Source organism: Sebastes umbrosus, chromosome 3 (assembly GCF_015220745.1).
Source record: "Sebastes umbrosus isolate fSebUmb1 chromosome 3, fSebUmb1.pri, whole genome shotgun sequence".
NCBI lineage: Eukaryota > Metazoa > Chordata > Actinopteri > Perciformes > Sebastidae > Sebastes > Sebastes umbrosus.
Window position 1 is genome coordinate 3,033,304 of NC_051271.1, and position 20,295 is coordinate 3,053,598.

General features: G+C 39.0%; 1 protein-coding gene across 2 annotated transcripts in view; it reads right to left on the reverse strand.

Annotated features, from left to right (window-relative positions):
* LOC119485150 (voltage-dependent T-type calcium channel subunit alpha-1I-like) overlaps positions 1 to 20,295 on the reverse strand; it is a 281,128-nt gene that overhangs the window by 160,351 nt on the left and 100,482 nt on the right. For both annotated transcript variants that reach the window (XM_037764502.1, XM_037764501.1), the window contains exons 3-4: positions 11,060 to 11,171; positions 1,824 to 1,957 (exon numbers count right to left, since the gene is read on the reverse strand). In XM_037764502.1, coding sequence (XP_037620430.1) covers positions 1,824 to 1,957; positions 11,060 to 11,171 — 246 coding nt within the window. The remainder of the gene's footprint in view (positions 1 to 1,823; positions 1,958 to 11,059; positions 11,172 to 20,295) is intronic.

The window sequence follows — 20,295 nt, forward strand, 5'->3', positions numbered from 1 at the left end:
GTTTGACCCGTCCAACCTCCCCTACCACCTGTCTTATGCAGACTTTCTTAAACTTTATACTACATCGTTTGCAAATGTCTAATAATAACATGGATGGAGTTAGATGAAAGGCCGGTGCGCCTCATACAGAAACTAATGGGTAACTCGGTGCATCAGTATCAGTATCAGGCACTGACCAAGCGTCAGTATTTGACGAGTTGAGAGTGAGAAACAAGCCCCCAGGAAGCGCGCCGGTCATCGATGCCAATTTTCCTAATAGCTAGTTCGCTGTGACCCCGCGACCGAGCCATGTGACCAAGCGGACTCTGTTGCGCCTGCTCTTCGGGCCCAATGGATGCAGAAGATCGCCGGAAGATTCGGGTACTTTTCCGAAACTTTCATAGGAGTGAACGGGACCCCGCCTCCAACGCTGTATCCAGTTATCTTAATACATCTGTGGTTAGAACGGGTTGAGTTATCCCACAGTGACTATCCCACAATATAACGATACAAGGCACCTCTTTTTTGTATTGTTTCTCCCTCTTATTTTTTACCTGTTTTTACCTGTTACGTTATTTATGTCAAATGAGGTCCAGTTGCAGACTCGACAACTAAAGCTTATAACCAGTGAATTACTTTGTGAGCTATTTGTGGCACCAGAGAAGATATATAACAATAAATAAACAAACGTTAAGTGCTGCATGACTTGCTGTCATTTCCCCAGAATCTGGTTATACCTCGGGGGTCCCTGCAGTGCACATGGTGCAGGATGACTGTCGCCAAAACCGTCCAATGAATGAGTTACATATACTGTATATATATAATATATATATATATGTATATATATATTATATATATATATATGTAACCGACCTTGAAGTTGCAATACTACAATCACAGACTGTAACTTAAAAACAAACATCTGCATCCTTTCAAATCCTAACTCAGTAATTACAAAGAGACACCCCCAGTCCCTGTCCTGCTCAGTAGAGGAGACATGAAATGATTTTAAAAGGGCACAACTTCTCTCGCTGGCAGAGCATCGCTCAAGAAAGTTGAAGAAGACGTTCAAAGGGGAACCGAAGGCAGTAAGAGCAATGCAGCGCCATCAAAAAAAGACTGCAACAGAAGACTGCGAGATAGTAAGGTAGAGACTGTACTGTATGTAGGCCACACTGTAGGAGATGAATGAACAACATCACAGAGCAGAAATCACATCGCTTCGCACAAACTGAAACAGGATGAGGTTAAAGCTAGGTTAAGGTTAAGATTTTCACGTATTCATTTTGTCAGCAGTATGACCATGTTGTGAATTTCTGACAGGGTAATTTGAGCTCATTCATTGAATTACATTGCGGTGTTTAGCGCAGCTGAATTACATTATCGGTGTGTTATTGTCAGCCATGTCCCAGGTGAAAGCCAGCGACTATCAACATGTTAATATGTAATGTCATGTTTCATATTCAACACTGACGTGATTGACCACGCATGGTGGCACAATGGACCACGAGCTGTCGGGGCAGCAAAGAAAGCCGAGCCTGGAGCCTGGCGTTTAAATAGACCCGAGGTAAATCATTATTAAACATTTGAACTCTTAACTAATTCACTAACATTAATAATAACACTTATGAATAGAAAAACACATTACTGGGAATGAATGAGCTTCTGTTTTCCCATTTAATCCTACATATGAGTTTTATAAATATGCCGTTTACCCATAATGCTTTAACACATGTGGACTATGTAGCTTTGTAAGATGTGTTTGGAACAAAACCTGTCACTGTTCACACGCATGTGAGACATACAAAAGGGATAAAATAAAAGGAAGAAGAGGAGGTCCTCACCCTGCCATGACGATAAAGAAATCCAGTCGGTTCCACGTATCCCCGAGGTAACAGCGTCGACCAAAGATTCCCAGGGCGACCATCTTTATAACCATCTCCATAGCGAAGAAGAAGTAGATGAATGCATCGAAAGCCTGGCAGAAAGACACGGAGAGACAAAGAGACACAGAGAGACAAGGAGACACAGAGTCAAGAATGAAAGAAAGAGGAAGAGAAAGACATTTCTCAGTGCTTTAGGAGACCACAAACATCCATCCTTCTCCATCGGAGGTGGAGACAGAAACATCATCTATAAATGTTAGCTCGTCAAACTAACAGAAAGAGATGAAAAGATATACAACAAGAAAATACTAAATTTGTATCTAATCTTTGCTTTTATCTTGTGAAATTACTGTATATGTGTGTATATACCATTGGCCTCTAAATACTATTCAGATTGTTTAAGTCTTAGAAAAGAAAATGACTTGTTGATGGAACATCTCACAACTGTTTGGCGTGAACAATTTGACGAGAGGGCGAAATAAGACTTTGTTTTATAATACATAAGCATGGTTGGGAGGATTACTTAAAAAAATGTACTCCAATACAATTACTTCTGAGGTTATTTCACAACACACTCTGGTGCTGGTTGTTCGAAATGTAACCAGCGGATCTGCCGTGCGTGATTGTGTCTTGACAGTGCGCAACATCAGTCCAGTTAGAGACTGCAGATGGAACAGATACCTGCTGCCTTCAGATGGCGGTACTCATAAAATGCACTGACTTCAAAGACACCAAATCTCACTGCAAACTAAAATGAAAAGTTGGCATCCCTGTGCTTTAAATACAGAATAATGGTGAAATCTCCAGTCAGTGAAAGCATTTTTTCATTAACGTTAGAGGCCACTGTGTGAGACACGTGCCGTGAAGTGTTGTAATATATACACATGTACATAAGGTCGGGTACAACTGTAATAAAATGTGTGATATAGGACTTTAAATATGATGCGATTGTTGGTGCAGGTTTCCTAATTTAAAAAAAGAAGAGTTTGCAGAAAGTTCAGTACAGTAGATGGAACTAAAATGCAGCAGCTGGTGTTCTGAATCTGTAGCAACATGCTGATAGCAGTTGGAGTCCAATCTTGGAGTCAGTGGGTTCATTCTGCCTGCTGTCAACAAAACACACAGTGATGCTACTGGGGGGGTAAATGTTATGTTTACTTGACTCATATTTATCAAATAGGCGCTTTGAGCCAAGGCCAAGATGTGTGCAGACAAGATCATCTCATCAGGGTCGCTCCAGTAACATACAGTATAAACTGTCTGGGCTGTCCCAATCCACCATTTATCAACTTTGTAATAAGCCTGAAGAGAACTTCCTGAAGACTTTTTGCAGACTTATAGAGTCTGTTTCAGGTACACACGTCGTTGGATTTAGCCAATAATCGGACACAATTTAGATATTTAACACAAATATATAAATATATATATATATATATAAAATTATATATGTTTAAACAAATCTGTAAAAGAACAGATATCTGAATTAGGGCTGTCAAAGTTAACGTGATAATAATGTGTTAACGCAAATTAATTTGAATGCTACTAATTTCTTTACACACTGACAGCTGTTGTTGCCTGTTGGGCTGCAGTTTGCTATTTTGTGATTTGAGCAAATTTGTTATGCTAAATGCAGTACCTGTGAGGGTTTCTGGACAATATCTGTCATTGTTTTGTGTTGTTAATTGATTTACAATAATAAATATATACATACATTTGCATGAAGCAGCATATTTGCCCACTCCCATGTTGATAAGAGTATTAAATACTTGACACATCTCCCTTTAAGGTTTTGAACAGTTAAAAAATGTGCAATTAATTTGTGATTTATCGCGATTAACTATGGATTAAATATTTTAATCGATTGACAGTCCTAACATAAATGTATTAATGCTTGATATTGCACACAAATGTCAAGATCTTGGCATTGAAGTTCTCTCCTCACTCCCTCAGTTCACTGTTAGACTTTATGTCTGTAATAGAGCTGAAACAATTAGATGATTAATAGACTGGATGATTCGTTTTCGGTCAATTGCATAATGGCGACCACTAAAGCCTTTTTGGCAATTAATTAATAATCATTCGTCAAGCAAAAATGGGCAAAAATTCAATGGTTCAATGTGACAGTTTGATGCTTTTCTTGGTCATGCATGACAGTAAACTGAATAGCTTTGTGTTTTGGACTGTTGGTTGGCTTAAAGTAGATATCTAGAGACGCCACCTTGGTCTTTGGAAAAATACCAGGCATATATTTCACTTTCATTTCCTGACATTTTTACAAACCAAACATTTGATTTATTAGTTTAGAAAATAACAGATTCATTGTTAATGAGAATAACTGCGAGTTGAAGCCTGGACAGTAAGCAATTCTGTAAGCAAGTCCAGAAGGTGGAGATTCAGATTCATCCAATGACTCAACCCAGCGGCACCTTGGGGATGAAGTGGGTGATCATCCTGCAGTGTTTCCAAGCACACATTCAGATTGGAGTGATCCTCTCCTGAACCAGGATACTTATAAAAGGCATACTGAGCCAAGCCAGGTTTCAGTAACCTCCTCTCTTTCCTCCTCTTCTCTCCTCACCCTGTTTCTCTCCCGGGCTTCTCTCAATCATCAACCTCCCCATTTTCTCTCCTCCCTCTTCCTGCCAATCTCTTACTTCCATCTCTATTCCTACAATCGTTTCATTTATCTTCTGCGTCCTATCTTTCTCTGACAATTTAATATCTCTCTCTCTCTCTCTCTGCCAGCCTCCTTCTCTCTATTAAACCTCTATTTCTCTCCTCCCCCCTCTCCCCAGTTGAGCAGTTTGCCCTAAACGGTGGGGTAATGGAAAATAATTTGTTTGTGCAGTAATCAGAGATAAGCCCCACATCGACATCCCCCCACCTCACTCCAGCTTTAATCAAGCATCTAATTAAAAGAAGGGAGCAAAAAAAAAAAAAAAAAAATCCAAATAAATCAAAGAACTCAGCTCGCTAATGCGTGTTATTGCTGTTGTGAGCAAAGAGCCTAGATTAGCTGCTGTTCTTTTCTGTGTATACAGGGGGATTAAGGATGAACTGACGCGCTTGGCGTTGCCTGTAATTTGATTTTCAGAGGGAAGTACTGAAGGCAACATGATCTGAATCCGAAACCATCGATGTGAATCTTTGTTTTTGTCGCTTGCTCCGAAAGAAGCGTCCTACTTAGCAGTCCTGGAGGGGTGGATATAAATACAGGACTTGCCTACTAATGTGGAGAAAACGCTCACAGTTTTGCAACCTTGACCTTTGTCGAGAAAAGATGAACGAGGCGCTGCCTTTTGTAAAGTTTGCTGAACCAAGCGAGGTGAAAACTCATCTGACATTTCCACAGCTCTCTTCTCACACCTCTCGCTCTGTTTTGCTTTTTTTATGCCAGTCGTCTTGTGTCTTTTTTCTTTCACTTCTTTGTCTCTATACTTCTCTCATTATCCATCTTTCTCTTGTTTGTTACTCCCCTTCTATCGCTCTCTATTCTTTCATGCTCCGATGCTTTCAATCTTTTTGTACTTTGGCAGGTAGAAAATTGTGTATATACGCAAGAGTATTTCATTGTGTGTGTTTTGCAAGTATAGTCCAATTCACACTTCAATTTTGAGGCGGATACTGACATTGATAATGATATACTGTATATATCAGTGGCGGCTGGTGACTCAAAAAATTGGGGAGGACAGGAGGAAAATCCAACCCATCATGTTATTTTACACAAGTTGGCCACTTATCTCTACTTTCTTTATTTATTCATTAAACATAAGAACATAATTCACATTCAGTATAGCAATAACGAAAGAGCCATGGTATATCGCACTAAACAAAAATATTAAAACCTACACATATTTAGTGTCTTAATAGCCTTTTTCTTTGTCAAATTAGAAAGTGGTTTCACATATTGCTCTACATCCATCAAGAAAACAACAAAATAAGGTATTTATTGTTAAATTTATATTTATGATTAAAAGACTAAAAGAAAACAAATCAAATTTATTATGAGAAAATATTGTTGTTGTTCTTTTGAGGAAACCAAACACCACATTATTCCATAATAATGTCTTTAAAGATATGGTCAGTGATAAATCTGCAAAGGTCTTAATGTTTTTTTGTTTTATTTCTGCATGTAGTGATTGACAGGGTAATATTTATGAATAATTTTGAAGGACACTTCCTTAGCCTTATTCACTATTAGGTATTTATGAGGAAGAATCCAGACCTTCTTCCAACCTCTTGCCTCTCAAAAATAGCCCTGTCTTATAAAAATGGTGGAACTTCACTGTGAATTACTTTTCGAGGGAGTCATATAGTGTTGCGTATTACGTTTGTTTTTGATGTATCGCAAATATGATTGCAGTGGCAGTCCACGTTCGGAGGATGTCGAGGTGACAAACAAACACAGGACTAGGGCTGCAACTAACGATTATTTTTATTGTAGATTAAGTTGATTATTTTCTCGATTAATCGATTAGTTGTTTGGTCTATAAAATGTCAGAAAATGGTAAAACAAAAAAGTCAATCAGTGTTTCCCAAAGCCCAAGATGACGTCCTCAAATGTCTTGTTTTGTCCACAACTCAAAGATATTCAGTTTACTGGATATACCAGAAGATATTCACATTTAAGAAGCTGGAATCAGAAAAGTAATACTCAAGTCGAGTAATTGTTTATCAAAATAGTTGGCAATTAATTTAATAGTTATATAATAATAAATAAAATATGATAATAGTTAATAGGAACATCATTTTGTCGGAGAACAACGGTGAAACAAATCAATCTAATCAAACATCAAAACATTATTACATTAGAGGAAAACTGATGGAAGTAATTTAACTCTGAAGGATCCAAAGCTTTCACATCTTTTATTCAATCAGAGAACGCTGCGATTATCAAAGACACTTCAAGACACAAGTGTGTCAGCCTTGGTAGATCTGTGTACGAGCTCAAGTACTCCTTAGTGCCTGTAATTTGTGGTAAAGGACGTCATTTGCATGCAGTTCTCTTTCTGAGGGCGCGTTATTGATTATCTTACATTCTTTATTCAGTAAAACACTGTTGTCTCTACAACCAAGGTTATAATAGTTTAGATTATTCAATTAGTTTTTATTTTATTTTAGTTTTGGCTTTTCAATTTTATTTTAGTTTTAGTTAGTTTTCAGGGTGTGTTTGCTAGTTTTAGTTTAGTTTCAGTTTTTCAGAAAGGTTTAGTTTCAGTGTTCATACATTTAGTTTTACATTTGTTTTTGTTGTCTCAGAAGTATGTATTTACATATGCATATAAAAAAAAAACATGGTTGGAGAACTGGGAATAGCCGTAATGTGTAATCTCTGTGTTACTTTAGTGTCTGAAATGAAGGTCAAGTCTCTTCAATATCTAACTTTACAAAATTCATACAGTCTCTTTTTTTTCAGTAGCGATATATTATTACCAAAAAACTAAAATTGATATGAATTTACTCTCATTTTTATTATCTTATTTTACCAGAATATATAGTTTTAGTGTAGTGTGTTTTTCTTTTCTTAATCGCGTGATTGTCCATAGTTAATCGTGATTAATCGCAAATTAATCGCATATTTTTCATCTGTTCAAAATGTACCTTAAAGGGAGATTTGTCACAAATTTAATACTCTTATCAACATGGAAGTGGGAGAAAATATGCTGCTTTATGCAAATGTATCTATATATATTTATTATCGTAAATCAATTAAAAACACAAAACAATGACAGATATTGATCCAGAAACCCTCACAGGTACTGCATTTAGCATAAAACATATATGCTCCAATCATAACATGGCAAACTGCAGCCCAACAGGCAACAACAGCTGTCAGTGTGTCAGTGTGCTGACTTGACTATGACTTGCCCCAAACTGCATGTGATCATCATAAAGTGTGCATGTCTGTAAAGGGGAGACTCGTGGGTACCCATAGAACCCATTTACATTCACATATCTGGAGGTCAGAGGTCAAGGGACCCCTTTGAAAATGGACATGCCAGTTTTTCTTCTCCAAAATGTAGCGTGGGTTTGGAGCGTTATTTAACCTTCTTTGTGACAAGCTCGTATGACATGGTTGGTACCAATGGATTCCTTAGGTTTTCAGTTTCATATGATGCCAGTATCTTCACACTAACTTTAAAACTGAGCCCGCCACAATTTAAAAACCGCAAGTTGTATTATTACGTTAAAGAAATTACACATATTGTACATGTTAACTTTGACAGCCCTATTTTCTACACATCCTTTAGAAGTCCGTTAGAAGAGGATAAAGTGTCCTCAATGAGTCGTGAAGCATCTTTAGGACCAAACTACTACTCTAGTTGCGTCTGACTCTCACAGAACAAACTAAGATGCAAAAACTGTAGATAATCCGGAATTCACTTATCATGCAAACCATCGTTTTCCCATTCGCTCATCTATCCACCTACAAGCCGACTAAATAACTAACTAAGCCTCCAGAGGTTTTTAAGTCCACACTTGTTACAGCTTATAGATTGTGCTGGTGAGGCACCGATGAAATCACAGTATTGAACAACGGATTTTCTGAGAGGAGAGTATTGACTGTGGCGCTGTAGCGCACTGAATCCATGCTGATATTGAATAGGGGGTCTATAGATACTTGGAGGAGAAATTCTATTAGGTCCAACTCACCAGCCACCTCCCCCCCCCCCAGGGAGCCAAATCAATCTACTGTGTGTGTTTCGGCTGTTTCATGATGAGTGTGGTGCCTTGTGTGTGTGTGTGTGTTCGTGTGAGAATGTGAAAAACACAGGACGCCGGGGTGATTCAACGAGCGCTTCACGCCGACAGACTGAAGACATACGCGCACACGCTCGCGCACAGATGTAACACCCACTCAGGCCACCTTTTGACATAAGTGAGGAGGGATTCTGTGTCCTGCCAGATGACGGGGGAAAGCTGCCGGGGCGCCGTACGTGAGAAAAGTCAAGCTCGCTGCACCATAAAGACCACATGCTAGCAAGTGAGTCACTGCGAGGAGTTACAGGCTGCAGCACGGGAGGGAGAGCGAGACGAGGGAGGACCGAAAGGAGAGGAAAACGGAGAAGGAGAGTGTGTGTGCATGTGAATCAGTGTGTTCTCTATGTGTCAACACGGATGTGTGGGAATAAATGGATACAGGTGAACACTTCCTAGAAGCTTGGCTCTCTGCTTCTAGGAATGTGAAGGCATGAGTGTGTGTGTGTGTGTGTGTGTGTGTGTGTGTGTGTGTGTGGTGAGCACATGTTGTTGTACACAGTGTTTATGTGAGTTTAGTATGTCTGCCTTTGTGTAGGTTATATATAAAATATGCATGGCTGAGTATAAGAGCGCAGATTTGTTAACGCTTGTTCGTAAGTGCTTTTCCACCACGTAGATGTATGTTCTTTAGAGCCTCTGATCAAATATACATGATCCTGTGTAACTAAGTAAATGTTATTTATAGCGCACTTTCAAAAACAGTAGAAACAAAGTGCTTTCTGAGAAGAGAAAAACAAGAGTAACTCAGCCAACGCAAGTGGCTCTGCAGAGTTGTAAATGCTCATCGTGAAGAAGGTCGAACTGTAAGATAAAGGTTAATGGGCGGGTCCATCCGTGTTCACATAACAGTGTTAGCTGTGGTAAATGTCCCTCTTCACTGGTTAAAGAGTGCGTTGCGTTAATTGTTCAAATTAGGGCTGTCAAAGTTAAAGCGATAATAATGCAAATTCGTTTTAACACCACTAATTTCTTTAACGCATTAACACGACTTGCAATTTTTAGTTTGTAGTGGGCATAAACTATTTACTGGCATCATATGTAACTAGAAAACCTAAAGAGTCCATTGGTACCGACCATGTCATACTAGCTTTCTCGTGGAGGAGGCTAAATAACGTTCAAAACTGTCATGGTCATTTTCAAAGGGGTCCCATGACCTCTGACCTCCAGATATGTGAATGTAAATGGGTTCTATGGGTACCCACGAGTCTCCCCTTTACAGACATGCCCACTTTATGATAATCACATGCAGTTTGGGGCAAATCATAGTCAAGTCAGCACACTGACACACTGACAGCTGTTGTTGCCTGTTGGACTGCAGTTTGCCATGTTATGATTTGAGCATATTGTTTTATGCTAAATGCAGTACCTGTGAGGGTTTCTGGACAATATCTGTCATTGTTTTGTGTTGTTAATTGATTTATAATATTAAATATATGCATACATTTTCATAAAGCAGCATATTTGTCCACTCCCATGTTGATAAGAGTATAAAATACTTGACAAATCTCCCTTTAAGGTTCATTTTGAACTGATAAAAAATGTGCGATTAATCGTGATTACCTATGGACGATCATGTGATTAATAGTGATAAAATATTTTAATCGATTGACAGCCCTAGTGCAAATAAAAAACTTGAGTGCACTAAAAAACAGCTTCAAGCCCTCTGAGAGCTGATCCAGCTGTGCAGTTGTCTTTAGTAACCAAGATGTCACTACTCAGGGCAGGGCGTCTCATTTATTAAACTGTGTGTTCCCTGAATTCCTCCTTTATTGCATCTGTCATTTGCACCTTAAACATGAAGGACATGAATAAGATACATGTGGACATAATTAAAGGAACAGGATAAATCAATGGACAGATCAAACAAACCTTCCCTTTAGCTGTGGTAGGTTGCAGTGACACGATACTTTCGTGTAAATGCTGTTAGCCGTTAGCGAGGTCACAATGACTCCAGCATGTTGATATACTGATGTTTTGTAAAAGAAAAAACAAAGTTGGGAGATTAACAAGTGCATTGGGATTCCTCCTATTCATCATGCATTCTGTTGTTTTCCATTTGTAGGATGTCCTTGGTTTTGTTGCTTATTATTTTAGGGATTCTGTGAGTGTTATGTGTGATTGTCTGTCCTATCTTTTGTCCTCTATATATCCATAAATCAAATCAAATCATCAAATCCTATTGAGACCAATTTCATGGCAATCCAATCAATAGTCACACACCAACAGGCTGACATTCCCAACCCTAGACGGCACTAGTGTGTGTAAAAACATCAATACAAAACGACACAAACCACAATATACTGTTTAGTTATCACCATTCAAATAAAAAAGGGTCACACTTTATATTTACTACCATTTATAAATATTTTGTGGGAATATGAAGAGTGAGAATGGCAAAAGTATGAAGTGCTTATGTGTGTTTTAGTGTGTACCTGCAGTATTTGGCATCGGTCTGAGGAGCAGTCGATGTTCTCGCAGGGCTGGTACATTCCCAGGGTCACGCAGTTCAACAAGATCACCATCATACTCACTCGCTCGAACCACGTGGAAACATGGACGGTTAAGGAGAACAGCTCGTAGTAGAGCGGAGACACAGAACAGGACAAAGAACCTGTGACATTCAGAATTCAGAATTATCTCAGTGATTAATGATGAGAGATAGGTATGTCTGTGCACATGCCTTCGACAGTCCCAAAGTTAGTATTATTGTAAAACTGCAACAGCAATATGAGGTGAACCCTGCATGGGTCCAATTCAGTCACAAAATGTCAACGTTTCAGAGTACAGCTTTCACTTCCAGGATCTTTCTTGGACAGCTAAAGTCTAAATTTTGCTGTTAAATAGTAGAGTATAAGAGCAGTTATAGCTGTGGATGTATCGTCTGCAGTAGCAATGAAACATATAATGTGTGATGTTTACGACGTGAACACTATTAAACAAGCAATTTCAATTTAACTCTATTACTCCCCCGACACTCACACATTGAAATGTTAAAGCTAAACAAGTTAGAAACTAAGGAAATGTCACAGAATTGAATTCCACCACCATCTACTGTCAGTGTGTCCTCGAGCAAGGCACTAAAACACTACTTGTTCAGTTGTTCCTATACATGGAGGACGGAACCTGCCAAAATTAAAAAAAAATAAAGAAAGATGAATAAATAAATAAATAACTTGATACATGAATAAGTTTCTCATTAAATGTAGACAAAATACTATTAAAAATAAATGTAGCCATTTATTAATTAATACAATGTGACATAAATTGATATTTCTGTTTTAATCTATTTATCTTTCTATTAAATCCTGTATTTATTTACATGATTTATGTTTAATTTTCCCCTTTAATTATTTACTAATGTATTTTTATTATTTTTTAATTTATTTTTTGCATTTATTTTTATTTATGTGTGCATTTATTTTGACGTATGTCCCCAAACTTATTTATTTCTGTATTCTTTTCTTCATACTTTTATTTACATATTTCTTTTTACATTCCTTGAATGAGGCGGCTGTCACTCAATGTGTGTCATCATGGGGTCAGATTGCGTGACTCCATGAAATTAATATAAAATAAATGCAAAAATAAATGAATGAATAAAATATAGATGCAAATATAAATACAAATAAATAATAAAAATATAAAAATAAATACATAATTAAATAAAAGGGAAAATTAAACATAAGTGTAAATAAATAAGGGAAATGATACAAAATGAATAAATGACAATGAAATCATCAATTAATGGCTACATTTATTTTTAATATTATTTTGCTACATTTAATAACATATTTCTTCATTTATAGAGTAATTTATTTATTCATTTTGGCAGGTTCCGTCCTCCATACCTATGAGGGCGATCCTACTACTCCTCAGAAAAAGGCTGCAGAACAAATGTCAGACAATATCTGTGGTGATGTTTAGAGAGTACCACAGCATGAACAACACTTGTTTAGAGGAAAGGTTAACGGAGCGAGCAGAACATGCAAAAACCAGCTGTATGCCAGAGAATAAAACGAGAGAAACAAAGCAGCAGAGTGTGACGGACTGATTCAATATGCATTTTCTGTGTTGGGGGAGCGAGCGCGCTGCTTGGTTAACAAGCGTGTGAAGGAGAATGTGCTGTAACAGCCCTGGAGGTCCAATCCCTCCCTGAGGCGATATATAGAGCACAGGATGTTGAAATGCTCCCCCGGCAGCCTACAACCACACAGCCTGCAGGATGAGAGGGAAACACGGAGCCTGCTCTTCTCTGAGCGAACTACGCTGTGCACGTTTGAACTGACAGAAATCCCACAAAGAGATTCAGCTCTCCACATGCTTCTCTTGGCCTTGAATGAACCTTCCAAGAGAGAGATGGACTACTGTGGATATCACAGCACGTATAAAGATAGGCTGTGAGTGGGCAAAACACATGCATACGCGGAAACACACAGACGCACACACAAACACCCACTCATCAGCAACACACACACACACATACACAAGCAGGGAGGTACGCAGATATGCACATGCAAACCAACCAACATGTTCAAAAGCATAAACGCTCACACTCACCCACCCACACGTGAGCACACATTCACACACACACACAACACACAAACACACACACCTTCACATTAAATCAAACATGAAATCAGTGTTTGTCAGCTGATTGGGATCATTTAAAGACAAATATCAAGCACTGCAGGGAGGCAGGTTTAATATACATATCCTGCAGGCTAATAGCTGTAAAGTAGACAAAGTAAAGAAGTAAAGATGTGTCATCAACGTCACACACGGTGATTAATTCACCATTTTAATTGGGTTATACCTTTAAAATATTGCTTTAAAAAGCGTCTGGCTATTAAATACACAGCAGGGGGTTAATGAGACACATGCATACACAAACATATGCACACCTACTGTATATACGTGCGCTAATTTTCAAATATGGAAACGACAAAAACTGTATGTATTGTAATGTTTGTACAAAACATCCCAGACTGTTTATGTGTTAATTTGTTAAAATGTATGAAGACTTACTGTAAACTCTTAAATAAAAGCCGGTTTGAGACGATACCAGAGTCTCAATTAATTCATTTTTTTTTACGTCAAGCTGCCATCACTGAAACTCAACCTTTCCTGCTAATGTTTCAAAGTGAGTAATTCTGCTTATGGATCCCGAGGAAAGCTTTTATTGGGACACATCTGTGCAGGAAGTGTTGAGTTTCACTGACAGTAGCTTAACTGCCAGCCCAGTCGCACAGCAGCTCATGAAATAGTCACAAAATGTAATGTATTGATTTGTGTACATCAACACGAATTTCACTGTTTTTTTTTTTCGTAATGAGTCAGCACGAAATCAATTTGTAGGTAATCCACGTAAGTATTGAGAGCGGCGAACAAAAAACACAGGACTTTCACCAAGGAGACTGATGTTCGTGTCCCGTGTGAAACCACAAGTCAAAGTTGATTTATTTGTCACATAACTTCCGTATTTAAAGTGGCAGTAGGCAGTATATTTGTGGGCAAAAATTCCATAATAACCTTTCAGCATATTATAAATCAAGTGTTCTGAGAGATAACTAAACTTCTGCTCCTCCTCATGGCTCTGTTTTCAGGCTTTAAATAATCTAGCCTGTGACGGGAGACTTTGACCAATCACAGGTCATTTCAGAGAGAGAGCGTTCATATTGGCTGTGCTCCGGTCATGTGACCGGAACTTGGTGTTCCTTCAACAGATTTAACAATGGTGGCCGCGTCACAAACTTTCTTATTTTACAGCTAAACAGTACACTACAAGATGATTCTGAAACCATTTGAGGAGACAAAATAGGCATTAACTTACCAGAATATTGATTCATATTTGATCAGCGCTGCCTAGTTTGACTTTACTGCTTGTTTTCGTCCTTCCTTTTAATCGATTGACAGCCCTAGTTTTGAGTTTACATCAACAGGAAATTACACATATTACAAATAAACATTATATTTGTCTCATTACTCATCAAAATATCTCATAACACTTAATATAAGACACGATCACCCAACAAGTTAAATTTCAGTGACATATACGTAGGGTCATATTTTTAGACGATGCATCTTGAATGTCTTGTTAAGTGAAAGAAATATTACTTGTGAGCATTACAGGCTCTTTATGACACACAGCTAATACTAGTGCAATATAGCTCAACATGAGTTTTCACAGCTAATTTCTAGACATAATTTTGATAATGAAAAGAATTTCAAGAAATTTATATTTCAAGAAATCTCACCAAGTGAATTTTCACTTGTTAGTCGTTGGCAGACTTTTTTTACTTATTAAAAGCAAAAACACTTTTACTTATTTTCTAAGTGTCCTTTTTTCTCCAGTGTAGAACAGAGGAAATGAAAAATAAAGCCCAAGTAAAGGCCTTGTTATCTCTGCAGTTGAGCTACTATTTGTGAATTTAAGGTACGTTTGGTAATAAAATCAATTTTAGGTCCGCAAATAGTAGAAATATTCATTGAACAGGCGAGCACATACCGCAGGTTAACACACTTTTGCAACCTCAGCTCTTTCCTGTAGCCACCCCCCCATAATGAGGACACAGATATCATCCGCAGGTGTCACGGAGCTCCATGGTGAGACCCTCCAGGCGGCGCCTGTGAACACGGCGCCTTAGAGAGCGCAGCTTTTCCAGGCAGATATACACACTTTAATGTGACTAGCATGGCTGGATAAATCCGCAGGTCAGCTCTTTCTTATTCCCCCCTAAGTCTGAGTAATGATGACAGCCTTTGGGGCTAATGCTATACGGATTATCTCTGGGTTATTTCCACTGTCAAACGCATTCTTTAAAAACAGCCTCTGCGAGTTGCCAAAGTGCCAAAGCTTTTTTTCTCATGCACGCTGCCGATACATGAGCTGCCTTTAACAATGTGCAAGTGTCTTTCTGTCGCTCTCCACTTCTGAAAAATGAGTCAATTAGTGAAGGTGCCTCGGAGGAAGCTCTGTATTTTTCCTCCCTCACACATCAACACTGCAACTGGATGGTAAATGAGGTGAAATTCAAAGCAAAAAGCTCTATTACAGACGGAGCGTTCCGAGAAGATTAACTCAGAAATTGTTTTCTAGAACTGTTTCACCTCCGGTATTCCTTAACCTGCTTTTTTTATTTAGGGTGGTGTTTTTCTGTATATGCTCTGCTTCACATTCATCCAGCGCCTGTCACTCACTGCTGGAAGCTGCCCGGGAACACCTACAGTATTTCAATGTGGGCCACCGAGCAGCTCCGTTAAAATAGCTGGAAGTACAGTGTGACTGATGGAGCTTTCTGAGAGCTCTCTGATCAATCTCAGCTTTTGTGTCAAATAGTGGAGGATTTAAGATGTTCCCTAATACATCGTTTTGTCATTGGCAAGGTGAACCGCTTCTAAACGAGAATGTAAGACACATATATCCTCCAATAAAGTCTATATTAAGGGAATTCGGAGAGCAAGTCAGGTGTTTTACATAAGTGACATACAGGATATAACACATTTATTTGCACATGAGCTTAATATGCTGGTCTACTCGCAGTTTGCTGTGAAGTACCTCTTACTTAAAGGGGACATATCATGCTCATTTCCAGGTTCATACTTGTATTTTGGGCTTCTAATAGAACATGTTGACATGCTTTAATATAAAAAAATCACATTATTTTCCTCATCAAAATATGGTGCATCTTTGCAAAGCTAGCTCTCAAACTGTGGTTGATATATTCTAATGAGGCCACAAAAAAAACTGACTGGGATGTTTTATTTCACAGTTTGTGGGTTGGTAGATACTCCAGATACCCAGATAGATGTGAACATCTATCAAAACAGAACAAAAATATTGATATGTCCCCTTCAAAGACACTTGTTGATTGTTGGTAATGTTGATTGTTAACGGAGGCAAAATTATCTTTTCATTTTAAGAACTTGAGCGCAAATGAACATCACAGTTTTAAATTATTGAAATTGAAATTATAGAGAAAAAAAATAAATATAGGCCTAGCCGATGTCTCGATAGAAACGATATAGAAAAAATAGACATTTTTATATTTTTTTGATGATATATATCATCATATTACCCAGCAAGGGATCTATCCATCAACGCAATAACAAAAGAAGGAAGAAGAGTGAGATCATGGGAGTTAGTTTCTCCCGTTTCGGATTCCTTCGGTGTTCAGGTTTTTACCTGGAGCCAAATTATCCGCCGCGCTCTCCTCCTCTCTTCAAAACAACCGCTGATTAAAACCGGTAAAAACACTGAATAAAGCAGCTTCATATTAAAAATCTGTGTTTCTCTGACGCTGTTTAAGCAAACACAGGACGTCCTGGAGGAGCTGCCAGCCGAGCTGCCACTAAGGTTTGCTCAGCTTGTTTCTTTGATAACTCCAGATCTAGACATCCAATGACTAAAACCATTCATCCGGTAAAAATAGAGAGTTAAAAAACACCAAGATCTATAAAATGTGTCGTAAAATGTGACTTAAAACTGGATAAAAAGTCAGTTTATGACAGCTTCTGTCAGACAACCACAACGCTGACACATGACCAAAGGAGATATGATGCCATTACAATGAAACACACTGTTACCTTGACTAAAATTACAGATTTCTCTGGGTTTGAAATGTGTTGGAAACATTTTGGATAATATACTCAACAGAATATATAACATAGATCATGCTGGTTTCATACACTGTTTGTAGCTATACCTATGAAAAGTAAGGCACTGTAATTTGTATACATTCCACAAAATTAATTCACGTGTAATCCATGTAATCGTGAACCAGGAAATATAAAGAGTGAACTTGGTGAGGGAGGAGGTCGGGGTGGAGGTCGGGGTGGATGGGTGCGTCAAAGAATACCAGACTTTCGCCCAGGAGACTGGAGTTTATGTCCCGTGTGAAACCAGAAGTCAACGCTGATATATTTGTCGTACTTAAGTAATGCCACTTCCGGAGTTATTTTGAGCCAAACCACGAAGGTACGACAGAATTTGATCCAAAGCTCCAGGAGCCGATTCAGTGACATCACACAGCTGGCAGGAGACACATCCAAGACGTTAGAAAAGGCCAGATAAAATTCAGTGGCATCAGAGACCATTACCCAACAGATTTGGATGTGCCGAAAGCATCAGCGTGACAGAGCCGGAGAGAGCTGGGAGGCTGAAAGTGTGTGGCAGCGGGGGCCAAATGAATTCTTAATACCTCGCTGCGTGGCGTCACTCTCTCCAACCCCGTTCTCCGTGTCTCTCTGCCTTTTTTTTCTCTCTCTCGCCTTCCCTCCCTTGTTTTTATTTTATCCAAAGAGACACGCAGGAGGCAAACGACCTCCGGTTTCCCGTGGCAACCAATCGACTATCAAATGAAGTAAGTAAGTCGCAAAGAGAGAGGGTAGAAGGAGAGAGAGAGAGAAGGGGAAGCTACTTCTAGTTGGGGGCTTTGGTGTCCTCAAGATCCCATCATGTCACAAGGCATCACTGTTAATTAAACTAGGAGCTCCATTTATTATTTAAGATACAGACACTGCGTTTAGAAAATATGATGATCGGTCACAAAAGAGTAAACTGAACTTTTAACCTCAGTGCGTCAGATTGTGGTGTGGAGTTTCAAACAGCAGCTCAGGTAATATATCTTGTGATTTTAAGGAGGCGTGCTGAATAACAGCCGGGAGCAGTGAGGTGTCCCGGTTTGGACATGTTAAAAGACTAATCCACCTTTTGAGCAATGCATTTCTATAAAACTGTCAGACTCATCCTCCACATTTTTTTTTATTTGAAAGGATCCAAATCGATGCAGTACAACCAGAGAGATTGAATTTTGTATTCCATGCAATCTCCTTCCTCGGCAAAATCCGCCACCTTTATTACCCACCATGCAACTCACCGTGCGACTTGGGTGTGTTATGCTACAAGATACACTGTATAACAAAGCAACATATCCTCATACAACAGTTTGTATGATATCTTATGAAAAGTTATTGCTCATTGTTTCTGTGCGTTCTCCTACGAATGTCCAGCAATACAGGTTCTGCTCGAGTTTAGGCAACAAAACCACTCAGTTAGGTTGAGGAAAAGATTGTGGTTTACGTTAAAATAACTAAAGAAGTGGTGTTATTTAAGTGCAGAAGTTACGGGATAAATAAATCAACGTTGACTTCTGGTTTCACACGGGACACCAACGCCAGTACGTGTGTGTTTTTGGAGCCGACCTCCTCCCTATGCGGCATTTGTCAGGACATAACCTCCAGTCTCCTGGGTGAAAGTCTGGTATTTTTTGACCCGACCTCCTCCATACGCTCTAAATATTTCCTGGTTCACGATTACGCAAATTAAATACAAATTAATTTCGTGGGATATATATATGAATTACAGCACATTACATGTCGTAGGTACAGCTAATACATCTCCTCATCTCACAGAAAGCAACAGTATTTATCAAAAGGTTCCTTGAAACTAATTTAAAGCAATGATAAACTAGTTCAAACTGTTTCTAAATGGGTTTGAAGAGGAATAATTTATTTTCCCCCCTGCGTTTTGCAAAAGGAAAGATGTCACTTCTGGATTGCTTACTGAGAATTAAACTTCATCTGTCAGTTAATTTATTTTGTTTTAAGAGCAAGAGTTTGTCTAAAAGTTGCAATCTACTGTGCTTCTCTCAGCACATTCAACATTCAGCCTTTTATTCCAACAACATGTACTGCTTTAGTCGTCTATTGTTCTTTCTTTACACATTTATCTCACCAAAAACTGTCCATTACCCTCTCTCTCTCTCTCTCTCTCTCTCTCTCTCTCTCTCTCTCTCTACCCATCCCCTTATCCTCTCCTCCATCACTATATAACGCTCAGAGAGGCTGGCAGGTCTTTTTCTTTCCTGGAATCTTCCATCAGGGGTTCTTCGATCCCGTACAGCTGACTGGATAAAGGGAGGATGGACTGAGTGTGTGTGTGTGTGTGTGTGTGTGTGTGTGTGTGTGTGTGTGTGTGTGTGTGTGTGTGTGTGTGTGTGTGTGTGTGTGTGTGTGTGTGTGTGTGTGTGTGTGTGTGCGTGTGCGTGTGTGTGTGTGTGTGTGTGTTGGACAGCAGCAAATGTCATGGGATATCACACGGTGATGCTTCACAGCGTCTCATGTCAGCTCCTCTTCTCCCTAAGCTGTCAGGTCAGGGGGAGTGCACTAACACGCACTAACACACACACACACACACACACACACTCACTCATGCATGGTAAAGGTTATGTGGATAATTGTCAGGATGTCGGTAACGACAGAAGCTATTACTCTTTCTATGAATCTGTCACTGCTCATCGGCCCGCTGCCCTTGAAACTGATGTTTGGTTAACGGTGTGATGTGAAGCTTTTAAACTATGAATCATTAACACATTAACTCGGCAACATTAGTATAATTACGATTAACAAATGAGACCATCTCTCTCTCGAGACTGGCAGCCTCCACCTAGTCTGGTTCATGCTGACTTCATCCCCTACAGTGCAGTCGGTCTGTGAAGTCTCCAAACATTGGTCAGCATTTTAGATTCTTATTAGGGCTGTCAAAGTTAACGCGATAATAACGCGTTCATGTCATACTAGCTTGTCGTGAAGGAGGCTAAATAACGCTCACTTAATTTTGGTGAGGAAAAACTGGCTCGGCCGAATTCAAAGGGGTCCCTTGACCTCTGAC